A 20,393-nucleotide genomic window follows, 5' to 3' on the forward strand; every position below is an offset into this window, starting at 1 on the left:
TCTCCTGGGAGACTGCGGTGTGGACAGGCTGGGCGAGGAGGGGCTGGAGAGACAAACACTTGCACAGCAACTCTACAAAACGTGTCATGAATAAATGACAAGGCACAGCTCAGTGTCAAGGAAACACTTCTCAGCACAAGTCAAACTGTGTCTACAATGTACTGCATTATGGAATAAAAATATTAACATCCTGTATTCTTGGTTAGTACCCCAAATAATAAAGCATGCTACAGATTACTGTAATAAAGTTATAGGGGGAAAACTGCTTTTGTCTGTTTGCAGTTTTTTGTTTTTGCTTTTTTACTATTCATTACCAGAATTAAAATGAATTGTTTAGACCTTAGCTGAAAATAACCTGAAGAAGAATGTGGAGTCTGCTATTACTGACCTTGTTGGAAGCTAGTAATGTAATGCTCACAATGCCATTTTAATTAGAAAAAAAAAAGGAAAATTGTGTAAAATGTAAATAAAATCATGTTTTTTTTAATCCGTTTGGATCTTCGTTAACTGTTGATTAAAGACCCCATGTGACACATGTCCACACTGAAGCAGAGCCTTCTTGAATAAGGAGATCCCCAGATGTCTGATCTCTTTCAGGTAAATAGGCATAGGGGTCATTCTTTTAGGAAAAAAATGAATTATTATTGCTGTACGAATCTCATAGATATGGGTTATAGGACCTGTAACTTTACATCCATTTTCATTTGATAGTTCTGTGTTATCTCCAACTGGAAACAGATACAGTTGTATTTACAATACAGGGAGTGCAGAATTATTAGGCAAATGAGTATTTTGACCACATCATCCTCTTTATGCATGTTGTCTTACTCCAAGCTGTATAGGCTGGAAAGCCTACTACCAATTAAGAATATTAGGTGATGTGCATCTCTGTAATGAGAAGGGGTGTGGTCTAATGACATCAACACCCTATATCAGGTGTGCATAATTATTAGGCAACTTCCTTTCCTTTGGCAAAATTGGTCAAAAGCATGGGCGTAGGGCCCGCGGTCGCACCCGCGACGGGGCCCGGCTCCTGCAGCCTGAGGGGAGGGGCCCGGGGCCCCCGCATGTGTGTGTGTATACTGGCAGCGGCAGGGCACTTAATTAACCTGGCCGGCTCTGGTGGGCTTGGCTCCCAGACAGATACAGCGCGTGCAGACACATCCACGCACTCTTTCTGCCTGGTCTTTAGAGCAATTATCTCCCCCTCCCTCGCTCTCTTCAGACAGCAGCGGCCACTTCAGTGTGTGTGACTGCTATACGACGTCACACACACACAACAAAGTCACGCTGTCTGGGCTGGCTCTGATCTCTGAGCTGCTGTTGCAGCTGCTGTCACTCACTCCATGCTGACCTTCCGGACCGCCCCCTCCACGCTCCAGTTGGCCCTTCACTGATCTCTGGCTGGCCTGGCTCCTCCCACATCCCTCGAGTGAAATTAGCTGCAAATTCAGCCAGAGTCAGTGTGGGAAAGTCGTGTTTGTCGCCTGCAATTCTGCTGGACTGCTGCCATAGACAGTCAGTGGGGAGGTCGAGGAGTCTGGAGCTTTGTAAGTCCGGGCTGCATTGCCTCTCCTACTGTGTCCCTATCTCTCTCCCTAGTCCCTATGGCTGTCTCCCCCCCCCCTCGTCTCTCCCTATGGCTGTCCCCACCCCCCCTGTCCCTGTCTCTCTCCCTATGGCTGTTTCCCCCCGCCCCCCTTGTCCCTGGCTGTCTCCCCCCCCCCCCCCTGTGTCCCTGTCTCTCCCTATGGCTGTCTCTCCCCCCCCCCCCCCCCCCCCCGTGTCCCTGTCTCTCCCTATGGCTGTCTATCCCCCCCGGTGTCCCTCCCTATCTCTCCCTGTGGCTGTCTCTCTCCTTGTGTCCTCGTCTCTCTCCCTGTGTCTCTCCCTGTGGCTGTCTCTCTCCCTGTGTCCCTTTCTCTCTCCCTGGCTGTCTCTCTCCCAGTGTCCCTATGTCTCTCCCTGTGGCTGTCTCTCTCCTTGTGTCCGTGTCTCTCCCTGTGGCTGTCTCTCTCCTTGTGTCCCTTTCTCTCTCCCTGTGGCTGTCTCCCTACCTGTGTCTCTCCCTGTGGCTGTCTCTCTCCTTGTGTCCTCGTCTCTCTCCCTGTGTCTCTCCCTGTGGCTGTCTCTCTCCCTGTGTCCCTTTCTCTCTCCCTGGCTGTCTCTCTCCCAGTGTCCCTATGTCTCTCCCTGTGGCTGTCTCTCTCCTTGTGTCCCTGTCTCTCCCTGTGGCTGTCTCTCCCTGTGTCCCTTTCTCTCTCCCTGTGACTGTCTCCCTACCTGTGTCCCTGTGTCTCTCCCTGTGCCTGTCTCTCTCCTTGTGTCCTCGTCTCTCTCCCTGTGTCTCTCTCTGTGGCTGTCTCTCTCCCTGTGTCCCTTTCTCTCTCCCTGGCTGTCTCTCTCCCAGTGTCCCTATGTCTCTCCCTGTGGCTGTCTCTCTCCTTGTGTCCCTGTGTCCCGGTCTCTCTCCTGGTTTCCCTGTGTCTCTCCCTGTGGCTGTCTCTCTTCCTGAGTCCCAGTCTCTCTCTCTGTGGCTGTCTCTCTCCCTGTGTCCCTGTCTCTCTCCGTGTCCCTGTCTCTCTCCCTCTGTCCCTGTCTCTCTCCCTGTGGCTGTCTCTCTCCCTGTGTCCCTGTCTCTTTCCCTGTGTCTCTCCTGTGTCCCTGTCTCTCTCCCTGGCTATCTATACTGAGGCACCTACTCTTGGCTACCTATACTGAGGCACCTATTCCTGACTACCTATACTGGGGCACCTATTCTGGAACACCTATACCTGGCTACCTATACCTTAGTTACCTATACCTGGCTATTTAATGTAGGGGGGGGGCCCAGGTCCAAATTCCGCATCGGGGCCCTGAGGTTTGTAGCTACGCCACTGGTCAAAAGGACTTGACAGGCTCAGAAAAGTCAAAAATAGTGAGATATCTTGCAGAGGGATGCAGCACTCTTAAAATTGCAAAGCTTCTGAAGCGTGATCATCGAACAATCAAGCGTTTCATTCAAACTAGTCAACAGGGTCGCAAGAAGCATGTGGAAAAACCAAGGTGCAAAATAACTGTCCATGAACTGAAAAAAGTCAAGCGTGCAGCTGCCAAGATGCCACTTGCCTCCAATTTGGCCATATTTCAGAGCTGCAACATCACTGGAGTGCCCAAAAGCACAAGGTGTGCAATACTCAGAGACATGGCCAAGGTAAGAAAGGCTGAAAGACGACCACCACTGAACAAGACACACAAGCTGAAACGTCAAGACTGGGCCAAGAAATATCTCAAGACTGATTTTTCTAAGGTTTTACGGACTGATGAAATGAGAGTGAGTCTTGATGGGCCAGATGGATGGGCCCGTGGCTGGATTGGTAAAAGGCAGAGAGCTCCAGTCCGACTCAGACGCCAGCAAGGTAGAGGTGGAGTACTGGTTTGGGCTGGTATCATCAAAGATGAGCTTGTAGGGCCTTTTCGAGTTGAGGATGGAGTCAAGCTCAACTCCCAGACCTACTGCCAGTTTCTGGAAGACACCTTCTTCAAGCAGTGGTACAGGAAGAAGTCTGCATCCTTTAAGAAAAACGTGATTTTCATGCAGGACAATGCTCCATCACACGCGTCCAAGTACTCCACAGCGTGGCTGGCAAGAAAGGGTATAAAAGAAGAAGAACTATTGACATGGCCTCCTTGTTCACCAGATCTGAACCCCATTGAGAACCTGTGGTCCATCATAAAATGTGAGATTTACAAGGAGGAAAAACAGTACACCTCTCTGAACAGTGACTGGGAGGCTGTGGTTGCTGCTGCACGCAATGTTGATGGTGAACAGATCAAACCACTGTCAGAATCCATGGATGGCAGACTTTTGAGTGTCCTTGCAAAGAAAGGTGGCTATATTGGCCACTGATTTGTTTTTGTTTTGTTTTTGAATGTCAGAAATGTATATTTGTGAATGTTGAGCTGTTATATTGGTTTCACTGGTAAAAATAAATAATTGAAATGGGTATATATTTGTTTTTTGTTAAGTTGCCTAATAATTATACACAGTAATAGTCACCTGCACACACAGATATCCCCCTAAAATAGCTAAAACTAAAAACAAACTAAAAACTACTTTCAAAAATATTCAGCTTTGATATTAATGAGTTTTGGGGGTTCATTGAGAACATGGTGGTTGTTCAATAATAAAATTATTCCTCAAAAATACAACTTGCCTAATAATTCTGCACTCCCTGTACTTAGAAGGGTAGCCCACACTATACTGTGTAGAATCCCATGTTCGGCCTCAGTGACAGGATACTGCACTGCACACACCTGGACACTTCTTACAGACACTTTCACATACTTTGCAGTTGTGGACAGTGACACAGGGTGCACTATAGTAGTCATAGTATCTGCTTTAGGGTCTGGCGCTCACGATGGGGCCCTAAAATCCAGGGCCAATCGCTACTTGCAACCCCCACAATGTTGCAAGCGATCCTAGTTATCCTTTCCCTAGCCTACTCCTCACTCTCCTGTTCATCTCATCCCAGGAGTGACAGAGCTCTCCACATCAGGCCCCACATCTTGCAATATTTGGCATTAAATATATGGCTACATTTTTGTACACAGTGCCGCACAGTGTTGGATATGCTGCTCAATACAATAACAGGAATCCATAGCTGTGATCTCATTTACTACTTGGATGGGGACATAAAAAGAGGCAAGCAGGCTACTGGGGAGGTAAGTTCACCACTACCTCCTCTTTAAAACTGTTTTTAACACTGTTTTATCCTATTTTGGCACCTCTTTTCAAGCTTCTACATCATAGTCTAGACAGGAAAGGAAGGTCCGCACCAATGTCTCCACAATCGATAAATTGATATATTTATTCAGGACATATCCAGATACAAAGAAAAGCACTTGACTAACATGTTTCGGATGCTAGGTCCTTAATCATAGTCATTTTACAGCCTTCCGAGTAAGGTTTAAAAAGGGAATGGGACAGTGAGAGGCGGGACATAACCCCACCCACTGAAGGGAGGGAAAAAGCCATGAATGCCACATCCCACCAGGCACTGTACACATCCCCAAAATGTACAATACTTTTTTAAAACCAAACAGCAGAGTTAAAAACAAAGGAGCAAAAAATACATAAGAAAAATAAATGATGACATACATGGCTTGTACATATATAGAACTCTGAAAAAATACATACAAAACGTCCGCCAATATAAACATGTATGCCATTGGGCACAAGTATATACAAAAACGTCCGTTAACACAGACATACAACTGTAATAGTCACATCATCCTGTAACCAAGGCTAGGTCCCACCTGGCATTAAGTCCGTTTGGTGATCTGATTCCAAGACGGAAAATCCAGAGTGCTTCCCTTTTTCGAATCATAGCATGTAGGTATCCTCCTCTCCTGGGCAGAAAAACCTTCTCAATGCCCTGGAAAGAAAAGCCAGACATATCACCACCATGTATAGTGCGGTAATGTCTTGCAACATTGGAGATATTCTGGGTAGACCAGCTGGCTCCCAAAAAGTGCTCAGAAATTCTGGCCCTAAGTGTCCTAGTGGTACAGTCTACATATTGGAGAGAGCAAGCATGGCATGTAACCAAATAAATAACATTTTTAGAATTACAATTAATAAAATGTTTCATAGTGGATCTATAACCATTATGTCAGGACTCTACATACTTGGTCCTGCCACCACCATATTTGACAGTGGGAATGGTGTGTTCAGAGTGATGTGCAGTGTTAGTTTTCCGCCACACATAGCGTTTTGCATTTTGCCCAAAAAGTTCCATTTTGGTCTCATCTGACCAGGGCACCTTCTTCCACATGTTTACTATGCCCCCCACATGGCTTGTGGCAAACTGCAAACGGGACTTCTTATGCTTTTCTGTTAATGATGGCTTTCTTCTTGCCACTCTTCCATAAAGGCCAACTTTGCGCAGCGCACGACTAATAGTTGTCCTATGGACAGATTCCCCCACCTGAGCTGTAGATCTCTGCAGCTCGTCCAGAGTCACCATGGGCCTCTTGACTGCATTTCTGATCAGCGTTCTCCTTGTTCGGCCTGTGAGTTTAGGTGGACGGCCTTGTCTTGGTAGGTTTACAGTTGTGCCATACTCCTTCCATTTCTGAATGATCGCTTGAACAGTGCTCCGTGGGATATTCAAGGCTTTGGAAATCTTTTTGTAGCATAAGCCTGCTTTACATTTCTCAATACGGTAACTTTATCCCTGACCTGTCTGCTGTGTTATTTGGACTTCATGGTGTTGTTGCTCCCAATATTCTCTTAGACAACCTCTGAGGCCGTCACAGAGCAGCTGTATTTGTACTGACATTAGATTACACACAGGTGCACTTTATTTAATCATTAGCACTCATCAGGCAATGTCTATGGGCAGCTGACTGCACTCAGACCAAAGGGGGCTGAATAATTATGCACACCCCATTTTGCAGTTATTGATTTGTAAAAAAAATTTGGAATCATGTATGATTTTCGTTCCACTTCTCATGTGTACACCACTTTGTCCTGGATTTTGACTATCCTCTGCCTGCCACCTGCACCGATGTCTGCCTGGATTTTGACTACCCTCTGCCTGCCGCCTGCACCGTCTGTCTGGATTTGGACTACCCTCTGCCTGCCGCCTGCACCGACGTCTGCCTGGATTTTGAGTGTTTAGTGTTCTCACTGCCGCGATTGGTGCCGATCATGGGCGTTTTGCGCTTAGCGCCAATCACAAAACTCGTTACCTGCAGCATTTTTGCTGCAATTCTGGAGCGATCGCAATACAGTGCTTAGTAAAGCGCTGATCGCGATCACTCTGATTCGAGGAAGTGTCCAGTGATTTTTACTGCGCTAATCGCATTTTGCGATTTTAGATGTGAACGGGGCCTTATGCTGGGAATACACGGGTCGACCCCCGCCGTGTCCCCGCCGCCATCCGGATCGATTCCCGCTCGTCCCCGCGGGCGCTCCTTATCTTCCGCTCGATACCCCGCTATTGTCCGCCCGCGGAGATCGAGCGGGGTCATCGGACCTGTTGGAAATTATCAATCGAGCCATCAGCAGCTCGATTGATAAGGGGGAAATGTACCGTGTATCCCCAGTATTAGAGTGCTGAAGTCGGAACATTTGTTCATGCTGTGAAGTGACCTGGGACAAGTACAAGTTACAAGTAAAGGTGGCCATACACTGGTCGATTTGCCATCAGATTCGACCAACAGACAGATCCCTATCTGATCGAATCTGATCAGAGAGGGATCGTATGGCTACCTTTACTGCAAACAGATTGTGAACCGATTTCAGCCTGAAACCGATCACAATCTGTTGTGGTGGTGGTGCTGCTGCCGCCGCTCCCCCCCGCCGCATACATTACCTGCTCCGCCGGCGCGACTGCCCCCGCTCGTCTCCGCTCTTCTCCGCTCTGGTCTCCGGCTCCAGCATGCTTCACTTCTTCCTGCCCGGCAGGAAGTTTAAACAGTAGAGCGCCCTCTACTGTTTAAACTTCCTGCCAGGCAGGAATAAGTGAAGGCATGCCGGAGACCAAAGCGGAGAAGAGCGGAGACTAGCGGGGGCAGTCGCGCCGGCGGAGCAGGTAATGTATGCGGGCTCTATTGCGTCGGGCGTCGGGCACTCGAACGCCGCTAGCGATGCGCTCTTTACCCGCGGGTAAAGATCGACGGTAATTTTCCGCACGGCGCGATCGATAGGATCGGAAGAAATGAATCGAAATTCGGCCTGTAGCGCGAACGATTGGCAGCAGATTCGATCCCAGTGATCGAATCTGCTGTCGAAACGGCGGTAAATCGGGCCAGTGTATGGCCAGCTTAAGAAAACAATAATGATGATTGCAGACAGATAGCTGCAATTTAGATAAGCTGACACTGCGGACTTGCCCCCTGTTGTGGAATGCCCTGTCTAAACGTGACTGCTCTATTGCCTAATGATTCTTTTTTCCTCTCCTCTCTCACACCTTAGCACATCTGCAATTCATTTTTTCACCTGAGTTATCTCCTAGGAGATCATTTTCATTTTCTCTTTAAACTAAAGTTTCAGCATTTTTCAAATGGAAAAGTACCCAAAAGTTGGTGAAAAGGTACCAACATATTTATTTTGAGTATTTTCTTGCTTGTTGCGGGCTCAAAAGGCATTTTATGACAAGTTAATAAAATATCACCTAGGAGAATAGGAGATCATTTTTCATCTACGATTAAAATAACTTTTTAATATTTTGTAGTGGAAAAAGTACCAAGAAGTACGTGAACAAGTACTATCAAAATTATTTTAAGCGTTTTATTGCTTGCTGATGGTTTAAAAGGCATTTTACTTACAGGTTGTGAAAATATCACCTTGGAGAAAACTCAGGTGAAAACGTGAATTGCGTATGGCCCCTTGTGTTTTTTTTTCCCCTCTTTTTTTCCTATCCCCTCTTTCCTATCTTGTTTTCTATTCCAATCTCTCTTTACATCTCTCATCCTGAGCTCCTTCCATTTTCCTCTCCATTCTCTCCCATCCTGTGCTCCCTGCATTTTCCTCTCCACTCTCTCCCATCCTGTGCTCCCTGCATTTTCCTCTCCATTATCTATCATCCTGAGCTCTGTGCACTTTCCTCTCTATTCTCCCCAATCCTTAGCTCCCTGCGTTTTCCTCTCCCATCCTGAGCTCCCTGCGTTTTCCTCTCCATTCTCTCCCATCCTGAGCTCCCTGCATTTTCCTCTCCATTCTCTCCCATCCTGAGCTCCCTGCGTTTTCCTCTCCATTCTCTCCCATCCTGAGCTCCCTGCATTTTCCTCTCCCAACCTTAGCTCCGTGCGTTTTCTCTCCCCCCCCCCCCCCCCCTTCCCATCCTGAGCTCCCTGTGTTTCTGTGTTTTCCTCTCCATTATTTACTTTGCTGAGCTCCCTGCACTTTCCTCTCTATTCTCTCCCATCCTGTGCTCCCTGCTTTTTCTTTTCCCATCCTGTGCTCCCTGCATTTTTCTCTCCATTCTCTCCCATCCTGTGCGCCCTGCATTTTCCTCTCCCATCCTGAGCTCCCTGCGTTTTCCTCCCCCCTCTCCCATCCTGTACTCCCTGCGCCCCCCCACTCCCATCCTGTGCTCCCTGCATTTTCCTCCCCATCCCCTCCCACTCTGAGCTCCCTGCGGTTTCCTCCCATCCTGTGCCCCCTGTATTTTCCTCTCCCCCTCTAACATCATGTGCTCCCTGCATTTTCTGCTCTCCCATCCTGTGCCCCGTGTATTTTCCGCTCCCCCCTCTCCCATCATGTGCTCCCTACGTTATCCTCTCCCCCCTCCTTCATCCTGTGCTCCCTGCATTTTCCTCTCCATTCTCTCCCAACCTGTGTTCCCTGCATTTTCCTCTCCATTCTCTCCCAACCTGTGCTCCCTGCATTTTCCTCTCCATTCTCTCCCAACCTGTGCTCCCTGTATTTTCTTCTCCTCTCACTCCCATCCTGTACTCCGTGCATTTTCTGCTCTCCCATCCTGTGCTCTCTGTGTTTTCCTTTCCCCCTCTCCCATCCTGTGCTCCCTGTATTTTCTTCTCCCCCCTCTCCCATCCTGTGCTCCCTGTGTTTTCCTTTCCCCCTCTCCCATCCTGTGCTCCCTGCGTCCCCCCCCCCCCCCATTCCTGTGCTCCCTGCATTTTTCTCTCCCCCTTCTCCCGACCTGTGCTCCCTGCATTTTCTTCTCCCCCTCTCCTATTCTGTGCTCCCTGTCTTTTCCTCTCCCCCCTCTCCCATCTTCCCCTTTCCCATCTTATGCTTCCTGTCTTTTCCTCTCCCATCCTGTGCTCCCTGACTTTCCCTCTCCCATCCTGTGCTTCCTGTCTTTTCTTCTCCCAACCTGTGCTCCCTGTCTTTTCCTCTCCCATCCTGTGCTCCCTGTCTTTTCCTCTCCCATCCTGTGCTCCCTGTCATTTCCTCTCCCATCTTGTGCTCCCTATCTTTTCCACTCCTAACTCTCCCATATTGTGTTCTTTCTTTTTCATGTCCTAATAGTATAGTACAAGTTGGGGGAAGGGGTGGTTGACAGTTGGCCTAGGGCGGTAAAAAGTAGAAATCTGGCCCTGCAGACAACAATCAGATTTAAAAGATAAAATTACATTCCTTTTTGAGTTCTGATTTAGGTAGTGCTGACCGCAGACACATATGGGAACCAGATTTCAGTTTGCTGGTCACAGCAATAAAAGACAAGATCTGTTTCTGTACTGCTTTCACTGCCTCGTAAAATGTGTTATACAGTTTGTTTTGCGCTATAGTATACATATGGTTGCAGGATATTTGAAGCGGAAGTAGATGTGGCAGCTACTGTTACAGGAAGGATTATACAGAGAGAACTGGTTTCTCTGATGATTAGTTCTCTTTCTGCACAATGCTGCTCACTGTCTTTTAACACATAAAACTATTGTTTAATCTTTAAACAAGTAATACGTAACATCTATCTAGGTTAATAAGCGTGGCTGTGCCATTAATGACTTAATACCATCACTGTATATCTACAGAAGTTTCACTGAACTACTCTGGTGGCGTTAACGGCTGTTGTAACTCTTTTATAGGACAACTGAAGGGAGAGGGATATGGAGGCTGCCAAATGTATTTCCTTTTAAGCAATACCAGTTGCCTGGCTATCCTGTTGATCCCCTGTCTCTAATACTTTTAGCCATAGACCCTGAACAAGCATGCAGCAGATATACCTCTTTCTTCAGTCCCCCTTTAACCACTTGAGGACCCACCCTTTACCCCCCCCCCCCCCCCCTTAAGGACCAGCGCTGTTTTAGCTGATCTGTGCTGGGTGGGCTCTGCAGCCCCCAGCACAGATCAGCGTGCAGGCAGAGCGACCAGATCGCCCCCCCCTTTTTTCCCCACTAGGGGGATGATGTGCTGGGGGGGTCTGATCGCTCCTGCCTGCCGGGTGTTGCGGGGGGGGGCACCTCAAAGCCCCCCTCCGCGGCGAAATCCTCCCCCTCCCTCTCCTACCTGGCCCCCCCTGGAGATCCGGGCTGCACAGGACGCTATCCGTCCTGTGCAGCCAGTGACAGGCTGTCTCCTGTCACATGGCGGCGATCCCCGGCCGCTGATTGGCCGGGGATCGCCGATCTGCCTTACGGCGCTGCTGCGCAGCAGCGCCGTACAATGTAAACAAAGCGGATTATTTCCGCTTGTGTTTACATTTAGCCTGCGAGCCGCCGTCGGCGGCCCGCAGGCTATTCACGGAGCCCCCCGCCGTGAATTGACAGGAAGCAGCCGCTCGCACGAGCGGCTGCTTCCTGATTAATCAGCCTGCAGCTGGCGACGCAATACTGCGTCGCTGGTCCTGCAGCTGCCACTTTGCTGACGCACGGTATAAGCGTGCGGTCGGCAAGTGGTTAAGAATTTTGCTACCTTTACTGCAGGCATGTCCAAAGTCTGTCCCGGGGCCAAATGTGGCCCCCAAAGCTCTCTACAGTTCATTCCATGCGGCTCACAGGCCATAGCTGCGATGCCGCTTGCAGGGGTCAACTTGCGTTGCCGCTCTGCTACTGAATTTCCAAATTTAAAAATATTTAATTGTGTGAGCAAAGTTTTGTATCAATTTATTTTTCTACAAGGTAATGTCTTTTCATAATTAGTGCAAAAATGTTGTACCTTAACAATTAATTAAACAGTGTTGCTGAGCCATATTCCTCTTGTTTCTTTTAGACCGGCTTTACACTGTATTTATGCAACCTGGTGTGAGGTCATCTGCATATTCCCACCCCCTGGCTAATGATGCACTCCATGCTGGGCACTGGAATTCCTGATGTCCGCACATGTGCGCCACACCAGGCTCACTTCATGCACACTGCCTGTGTCCCCCATTGACTTGCATTACTGTATGATCCTAGCAGTAAGTGAGGTTCATGAGGTAACGCGCTGCAGACTTTGCATGTCAGATGCTCCCAGCGCATCGCATAGCATTAACTCTGCAAGGCTCCGTTGACTTACATTGCAGTCGCGGAAACTTGTGGTAAGAAAGAGTCCTGCAATGCAGGTTCACAATGCCAGTGTGCAAAAGGCCTTAATGTTCCATTCAGTAAGCTGTGGTACCTGCTGGTATTTTGTATGGAGGGTACCGCAGTTTACTGCATTGTTTCTGGATCACCCCTAAAGTGGTTCTGTGTGAAAATGAGACTGAGAATACAACAATGGATGGTTTGACTGCAACTTAACTCACATCTACAATATTTGTATAAAAATGTTTTTAAAAAAATGATACTTCAACTATAGAGCGCTGCGTAATATGTTGCCGCTTTATAAATACAATAAATAAATAAAATATAGAGGACGTAGACAAAGAGCATTTATATCACACTTTTCACCTTGTGGACTCAAGTGCCAGAGCTGCAGCCACTAGGGCATGCTCAGTAGGCAGAAGCAGTGTTAGGGAGTCTTGCCCAAGGTCTCCTTACGGAATAGGTGCAGGCTTACTGAACACAGGAAGAGATGAGATTTGAACCCAGATCTACTGTGTCAGAGGCAAAAACCAGTACACTATCCAACCACTAAACGATGCACAGGTTGCCATCACCCCTGGACCCGACGTAATGGTCATTCAGTCAGGAATCTACCGTGTGTTCAGGTGTCCCCCCAACATCATTAGCCTCCACTTCCAGAGCACAGCACAACACTGGGAGCCAAGGATTTTAAAGTTCTAATTCTCTGTAGCAGCTCCCACCAAAATTAGAGTACGCAGTCTTTTGTTCAGGCAATATTACACCATTACCTATAGAGTAGTGAAAGGAAGGTCATGGATTTAATAAAGAGTTCAGCTGAGCTTGGTCTTAAAAAATCATGGCAGGAGACATTTTTGAGCTGAACCATAAGTATTTATTATAGCCTTATATACTTATAAAAAGAAAGTTTCTTGAATATTCCACTCTTTTATTCATGAGCATAATTCCACCATGTACAGAAAACATCACATTCCCTGTAAGCGTCTTGGGCTTGTTCTGCGGGCAAAGCTTTTAGACTCACGTAGTTGGAACTCCACTGGGAAGTGATCACTAACCTCCAGAGCCTGCAAGAAGACCGCATAGATGACTACTGTACATGCCATTCAATGTATCATTACAGTAAGTGAAGCCTACAGTATTTGCATTAAGTTTAGAGCCTGCTCACACTTGCTTACTTTAATGCACACATTGAATTGGACATTTGGTTTACCAATTATTCAAAGTGTAAATTCATTTTTGTAAAATAAAATATATATATTGCAGACTGTCAGCTTTAATTTGAGGAGTTTTTACATCCAAATAAGGTGAATTGTGTAGGAATTACAACAGTTTGCATATGTGCCTCCCACTTGTTAAGGGAAGGGACCAAAGTAAAGGGACAGAGTAATAATCATAAATCAAACTCTTACTTTTTAATACTTGGTTGCAAATGCTTTGCAGTCAATTACAGCCTGAAGTCTGGAACGCATAGACATCACCAGACTCTGGGTTTCATCCCTGGTGATGCTCTGCCAGGCCTCTACTGCAACAGTCTTCAGTTCCTGCTTGTTCTTGGGGCATTTTCCCTTCAGGTTTGTCTTCAGCAAGTGAAATGCTTGCTCAGTCGGATTCAGGTCAGGTGATTGAATTAGCCTTTGCATAACTTTCCATTCCTTTCTCTTTAAAAACTCTTTGGTTGCTTTTGCAGTATGCTTTGAGTCATTGTCCATCTACACCAGGCTTTCTCAACCAGGGTTCCCTGGAACCCCAGGGTTACTTGAGGACTCTGCAGGGGTTCCTTGGCATTTTATCCCATCATGGGGGAAGTATAATAGAACACACTATAATAGGTGGTACTGTAACAAGAAGCACTAACTTGGGGGTCAGGAGACAGTATAATGAGTGGCAGTGTAATAGGAGATAGTGAAATTAGCAGCCTAACCTAGTTAAAGACCATGCCTCCTAAAAAATAAATGCAGTGGTTCCTCGAGACCAAAAAATTGTTTGCAGGGGTTCCTTGAGATCCAAAAGTTATTTACAGGGTTCCTCCAAGGTAAAAAGGTTGAGAAAGGCTGATCTACACTGTGAAGTCCCGTCCAATGAGTTCTGAAGCATTTGGCTGAATATGAGCAGATAATAATGCCCGATATACTGTATATATTTAGCACAGCACACCTTTTTTGGTAAATGAATATTCTATTTTAATTTCACTCTAGAAAAACTTCAGCCTACATCAAATGATGACAATAGTAAACCACTTGGCGTTCAAGACTTCTCATACACCTTACATCTCCCTTTGTGTCATGGTATTGAAATACATACAGCCAAATGCATGCATGTCTTCAGCAAGTGTCAGCAGTGCCCTGACTGTGGATATTATTATGCCACTGCTGCTTACCTTTTCCTCTGGTAATTTGTACTCCAACATGAAATTAAACACAGTGGCAGAGTCTGGCACCATAGAGCTGATCAGTTTCTCACCATGGAGCACAATTCTGAAATGACCAATCACAGCATGACACGTTAGACATATTTTACGCAGGGGAAAGTTTTTCTCAATGTACTATAAATACATTAGTAAGGGGGCTTTTAGGACCATTGTAGTCCCTTACACACTCCAATGAGTTCTGGGTCACCATGAGCTTGCTGGTTAGTCTGTACCTATAAATAATTGTGTAAGTGGCTACTTTCCAGAGCTTAACTTTAAACTTTAACAGTTTTTAAGATTTTACTAAGAAATAGTGAGATCTTTTGTCAGGATTCTGTTTTTCTAGTGTCACCATAGAAGGCATTTCCCTTCACCTCCTGTCCCATAACAAATGTAGGTGGAATGCTACTTGTGACAACTGCCATCATGGTAGTGCCTATTGGCAGACTCAACCCAAACTCCTGTTCTGGTGACAAACATAACATTCTGAAATTCAATTTATCTCACCCAGGGGAACACCTAGGTACGTTTAGTATTGCTGTAGGTGAACTTTGACATGAGATATTACCATTCAGTAGAACCTTGGATTGAGAGTAACTTGATTTCAAGGACTACTATAAGGTGGGTAGGGGGAAAAAGAGTTGAACTTGCCTGGGGCTTCTAACGGTCACCCCAGACGTCCTGTGCCTGCGCCGGGACAAAACGATCCTTCAGTCCCCTTCACTGGCTCATTTCAGGAATTAATGTCACAAACCACTGCGCCTGCGCGGCCTCGTCCCCGCTCCTGCTGACGTCACCGAGAGCGTACTGCACAGACGCAGACTGTTCACGTTGTACATGAAATGGAGGGGCCGTTGTAATAGAAAGGGAGGGGCTGCAGTACATGGATGTTACATATGGGAGAGGTGGTTGTACATGGAATGGGGGGGGGGGCGCTGCTACACATGGAAGGGGAGACTCAACATATTCGGCCTAGGGGCTGAAAAAGTATAAATCTGGCCTTGACTCCTTCACTGTAAGAAACATGCAATAAATGTAAAAACGTGTTCTTGTCTATAGCTGAACCGCAAGCAGTCACTGGCTGCAACTACCCAATGAGTGGTTAGATTGTGCTTGCACGTCCAACCACTAATATTACTGTACCCAGACTTACCTGTCATAGGCACAGTTGGTGCTTTTCTTCACTGTTGTGTCTATTTTATCCCCAATTAACCAGACAAACTCTTGATTGGTCCTCAGGCGAATGTCTTTCCAGTGCTTCTTGCGAACATAACTGCAGGCAGCATTGAAGTCACCCATGAGAATAATGTTCTAGAGAGAGCATAAAAACGTAATATCAATTGGTGGCTTTTGTAACTCAGGGAGCTCCAGCAACTTACAGCTTTCTGCTGTGAAGCCACATTACAAAGACCAGAGACTTACGGGATCAAACTGGAAAATTGATTTACTTACCTTTGGTATGTTCCTTTCCTTTTGCAAACTAATGGTGGCGTACCAATGGGTGTAACTCTGCCCCAGACACCCGATAAGACAGCTCATTAATAAATTAAAAGAATCCACACCCCAGGCCATTCTTGTAAAAAATGAAGCCTTGAATAGACAAGGAGGGTGGGATTTGTATGCTGCTATTGGTTTGCGCCAAGAAAGGAAAATTACAGAAGGCACACCAATAGGATATACAGTAATAAATTATAAACAAGGGAGTGTTATAATGCAAAAGAGAAAATCAATTTAATAATCTAAGACCTAACAGAACTGGACATATCATAATTCTGTCTGGAGAAAATCCTAGTTAGCTTTTGGTACAACCCAGCCTGCAGGTCTGAGACCCTCTTTGTGAAAGAAATGGCTGTTAGAAACAGTCTTAAATGTAACTTGAGAAATGGATGCTGAGTCTACTGGATGAAATGAAGGAGAAGCTAACACATCCAATATCACACACAGATGCCATTGAGGAAAGAATGGTTTTCTTGGCGGACGTAGTTTTTGTACCCGTTGAATAAATTGTGCTACTAAAGGATACTCTGCCCACATTTGATAGATTAATGCTGATATGGCAGACGTCTGTACTTTAACTGCTGAAAGGCTAAGCTGTTTATCGATTCCCGACTTCCCGAAAATCAAGACTATTATGTACCTGAGGGGCTTTTGCATCAAAACTTGCATCACCTGTGAAATGTCTAAATGTTTCCCATGTTCTGTGATATGTGGAATTAGTAGATGGCTTTCTAGATTTCAACATAGTTTATACTACTCCAGGACAGACTAGGCTTAACAAGTTTTCCCTCTCAACTTCCAAGCCATCAAACTTAACTTGCTGATGTCTGGGTACAAAAGATTTGATTGGGTTATCAGGTTGTGCTTCACAGGAAGTATGAAAGATTTTTTGACACTGAGCTCCATCTCTAAGGTGAACCATGGTCTTTGTGGCCAGTTAGGCAGAATAGCTATGATTGTGCAAAATTCAGTTTGTAATTACTGTAGAAATCTTGGGATCAAAGGAAAAGGAGGGAATTTATAGCCTAGATTGAAATTCCCTTGCTGGGACAGATAATCCACTCCTACTAAAGATAGATGATGATATCTGGGAAAGAAGGTTGGTAGCTTTGCATTCTCTGGAGAAGCCCAAAGGTCTATCTGAGGAGTACCCCACTTCTAAACAATCTTTTTTTCAAAAGTTTGGTGATTCAATGACCATTCATGATTTTTCATGAAATGTCTGCTGAGATGATGTACGATTGTATTCTGGGGACCTAGAAGATAAAGTGCCAATAAATGCAACAGATTCTTCTGTGTCCATCTCATAATATGACTGGTTTCTTGTAGGAGTTGAGCACTCCTTGTCCCCCCTTGTCTCTTTATGTAGAACATTGTTGTGGTATTGTGTATTCTTAGGTGAACTGATTTTCCCTGTATGTGGTATGCAAACACCTTGAGTGCCAGAAAGGTTCCTCTCATTTGTAGAATATTCAAAGGCCACATTGCCTTGAGATATTCTTCATTTCTGTTGTACCGTCATTGATTAGCAATGGACCCCCCCCCCCCCAGCCCATGAGACTAGCATCTGAAGTAACAATTGGAAGTTGAGGCTGAATTTGATGAAAACGTATTAGGTGTGAAGGATATGTCCACCAAAGGAGAGGATTCTTTACCTGTTGAGAAAAAAACTATATTCTGGAATATTGTAACTTTGTCCCACACCTACAGGAAATGAAGAGATCTGATATTCCAATGAGCTCACTTCACCAGGGGGATCATCGCTAACAATGTTCCCAATAAGCTGAGACATTTGGCTGACAATGACCAAGTTTGTGAAAGGACATAATTGACTTTGTGGATTATGGCCTCCATTTGGTGAGCTGGAAGAGAAATCTTGTTTTGCCTTGCTCCGAAGAGTATAATGTCTTAAAGGGACTCCGAGCAGTGCAGAAACTATGGAAAGATGCATATCATTTTAAAGCTCTCTTTCTCCTCTTTCCAATGATATATAAACCGCCGCCCTATGCCTTTTAGTTTTCGCTATTTTCGCGATTGAAATTGCCGCGGCCGTGATTTGAATCGTGAAAATAAAGAAAACTAAAAAGCGTAGGGCGACGATTTAGGTGTCGCCAGAAAGAGGAGAAAGAGAGCTTTAAAATGATATCCATCTTTCCATAGTTACTTGTATTACACAGGACGACACTTTCCCCAGTGTCAGCAGCTCCATTCAGCAGAATGGAGCTGCTGACTTTAGGAAAAAGTCGCCCTGTGTAATACAATATAACTATGGAAAGATGGATATCATTTTAAAGCTCTCTTTCTCCTCTTTCTGGCGACACCTAAATCGTCTCCCTACGCCTTTTAGTTTTCTCTATTTTCGTGATTGAAATCGCGGCCGCGGCAATTTCAATCGCGAAAATAGCGAAAACTAAAAGGTGTTGGGCGGCGGTTTATATATCATTGGAAAGAGGAGAAAGAGAGCTTTAAAATGATATGCATCTTTCCATAGTTTCTGCACTGCTCGGAGTCCCTTTAAGAAGGGGCCGAAGAATATAATGTCTTAAGAAGGGGTCAAATGCTTCTTTTGAATGTTCACTAGCCAACCTAGATCCTGTAAGGTTTTTAGAAGAATTGTCTGGTGACCCAGAACTATGGATAGATTTTGACTCAGGAGAAGAATGTCGTCTAGGTTGTGGTATACCCTCAGACCTTTTTCACTTGGACTGGCGATAACTGGAAGCAGTCATTTGGAAAAAGGTTTTGGTGCTGTAGACAGGCTGAATAGAAGGGCTTGAAACTGGAAATGAAGACCGTCCACACAGAATCTGAGATATTTCTAAAACCTTTTTCTGATTGGAACATGAAGATAAGCATCTATAAGATCTACCGTGCACATCCAATCATTTATTCTGATCATAGGAATGATAGATCTGAAGCAACTCCATCTTGAAATGATTAATCTTTATGAACTTGTTGAGAATTTTTTAAATCTAGTACTGGGCGCCATCACCTTGATTTTTTGGGGAACCAAGAACAGAGGTGAATAGATTCCTTTGAGTAGATGCCTTCTTTATACATGAATGATTGCTTTGTTGACCAAGAGATTCTGGACATAATTTATTAAAACTTGCCTTTTTTACTTGAGCACTGGGAATGTAACCACAAATCGAGATAATGGTGGCTTCCTCCTGAAACCCCAACTGTGTCAGTGCTTGAGGTTTTTCTGAACTTAAAAGTCGTTGACCTTCTCCACCCACATTTTTCTGAACAGTTTTAGTCCTACTAAGAAGATTTGGGTGGACACACCTTCGAAAGGGTTTCTGGGGTTGTTGAGACCCAGAAGAAGATTTCTGTTTGCTTTAAAAAGGATGGCTGAGTTCCTCTTCAATTTCAGTTAAACTGATTGCCTGATCTGTAGGCTTTTGGGTTTTTTGTTGGAATGTAGGAGAGAAAAGTATTCGGAAACTTTGTTGACAACATTGACAGGGTTTACGATCCTGGGGGATCAGGCCCGATTTTCCACTAGTGACTTTAAAAATGTCTAGTTACATTTCTGAACCAAATAAATGAATTCCATCGTTAAGAATTTTGCTTCAAATATTTGTTGAGGAAGCATCCTCTGACCAAGGCTTTAGCCAAATGGTTCGATTTGCTATCACACAGTGCAACATAGAGGATCTGATTGCATCAATGCTGCTTCACCAATATAATCACCTGCCAGTTTAGTACATGTAAAAGCTCTAATAATCTAAGTGTTTTCCATTTCAGAATTTACTGCAGTTTCAATATCATCTACCCAGAATATTTTAATTGCCTTCGCCAAGGATGTAAGTGCGATAGATGGTTTACAGGCTATTCCCGCAGCCAGGAATGCCTTTTTAATGTCTGAATCTACTGTTCGATCAAGGGCATCTTTGAATGAGACAGCATCATCCTTAGGTAAAGTTACATATCTAGCTAATCTTATTATAGAAGCATCAGTCACTGGAGCTGATTTCAAAAGTATTGCATCCTCCTCATTAAGGGCATACAACTTTAACGATAATGGCCCATATGCAATTTACTATTTCTCCTGAGTTTTCTCCTAGGTGATGTCTTCACACCTTGACATAAAGTGCCAGCAAGAAAGAAAATACTCAAAATCATTTTGTTAGTACTTTTTCACTTACTTTTGGGTACTTTTTTCAATTGTGAAATGGTGAAAAGTTATTTCAAAGAGAAGATGAAAATTATCTTCTATGCGATAACTCAGGAGAAAAAGTTAATTGTTTATGGGCCAATATCTTTAATTACTCTCATTAGTGGAAAAACATTAGTTTGCTTACCAAGATGTGGATAATATTTATTGGGTTCAACCACACTGTTGCAGTAAGAAAAGAGAGAACTAAAGTAAAGTAAAAACCTATAGGAGGAAAATCTGCTCTTTGTTCCACCACTTTAGGTTGTATAGTGGCTGAAGTTTGGCCTTTGTGGCCACTAATATCTTCTGAAAGTGTCTTTTACTGCTTGCTGGATATAGGCTACACTTGTTGGCTATATCCCTCTTTAT

At 45.1% G+C, this 20,393-nt stretch overlaps 1 protein-coding gene across 6 annotated transcripts in view; it reads right to left on the reverse strand.

Moving 5' to 3' along the window:
- Positions 1-4,835: 4,835 nt before the first annotated feature.
- DNASE1L3 (deoxyribonuclease 1L3) overlaps positions 4,836-20,393 on the reverse strand; it is a 79,309-nt gene continuing 63,751 nt past the window's right edge. For 4 of the 6 annotated variants that reach the window (XM_068253741.1, XM_068253739.1, XM_068253737.1 and 1 more), the window contains 3 exons: positions 15,519-15,676; positions 14,336-14,432; positions 4,836-5,417 (listed from right to left, as the gene is read on the reverse strand). In XM_068253741.1, the coding sequence (XP_068109842.1) occupies positions 5,271-5,417; positions 14,336-14,432; positions 15,519-15,676 (402 nt within the window). In that variant the 3' untranslated portion in view covers positions 4,836-5,270. Of the gene's footprint in view, positions 5,418-12,810; positions 13,023-14,335; positions 14,433-15,518; positions 15,677-20,393 lie in introns of those variants that run through there. The other 2 variants (XM_068253740.1, XM_068253738.1) reach the window with 1 other exon arrangement.

The sequence above is a fragment of the Hyperolius riggenbachi genome, chromosome 9 (genome assembly GCF_040937935.1).
Source record: "Hyperolius riggenbachi isolate aHypRig1 chromosome 9, aHypRig1.pri, whole genome shotgun sequence".
NCBI classification, from domain to species: Eukaryota; Metazoa; Chordata; class Amphibia; order Anura; family Hyperoliidae; genus Hyperolius; species Hyperolius riggenbachi.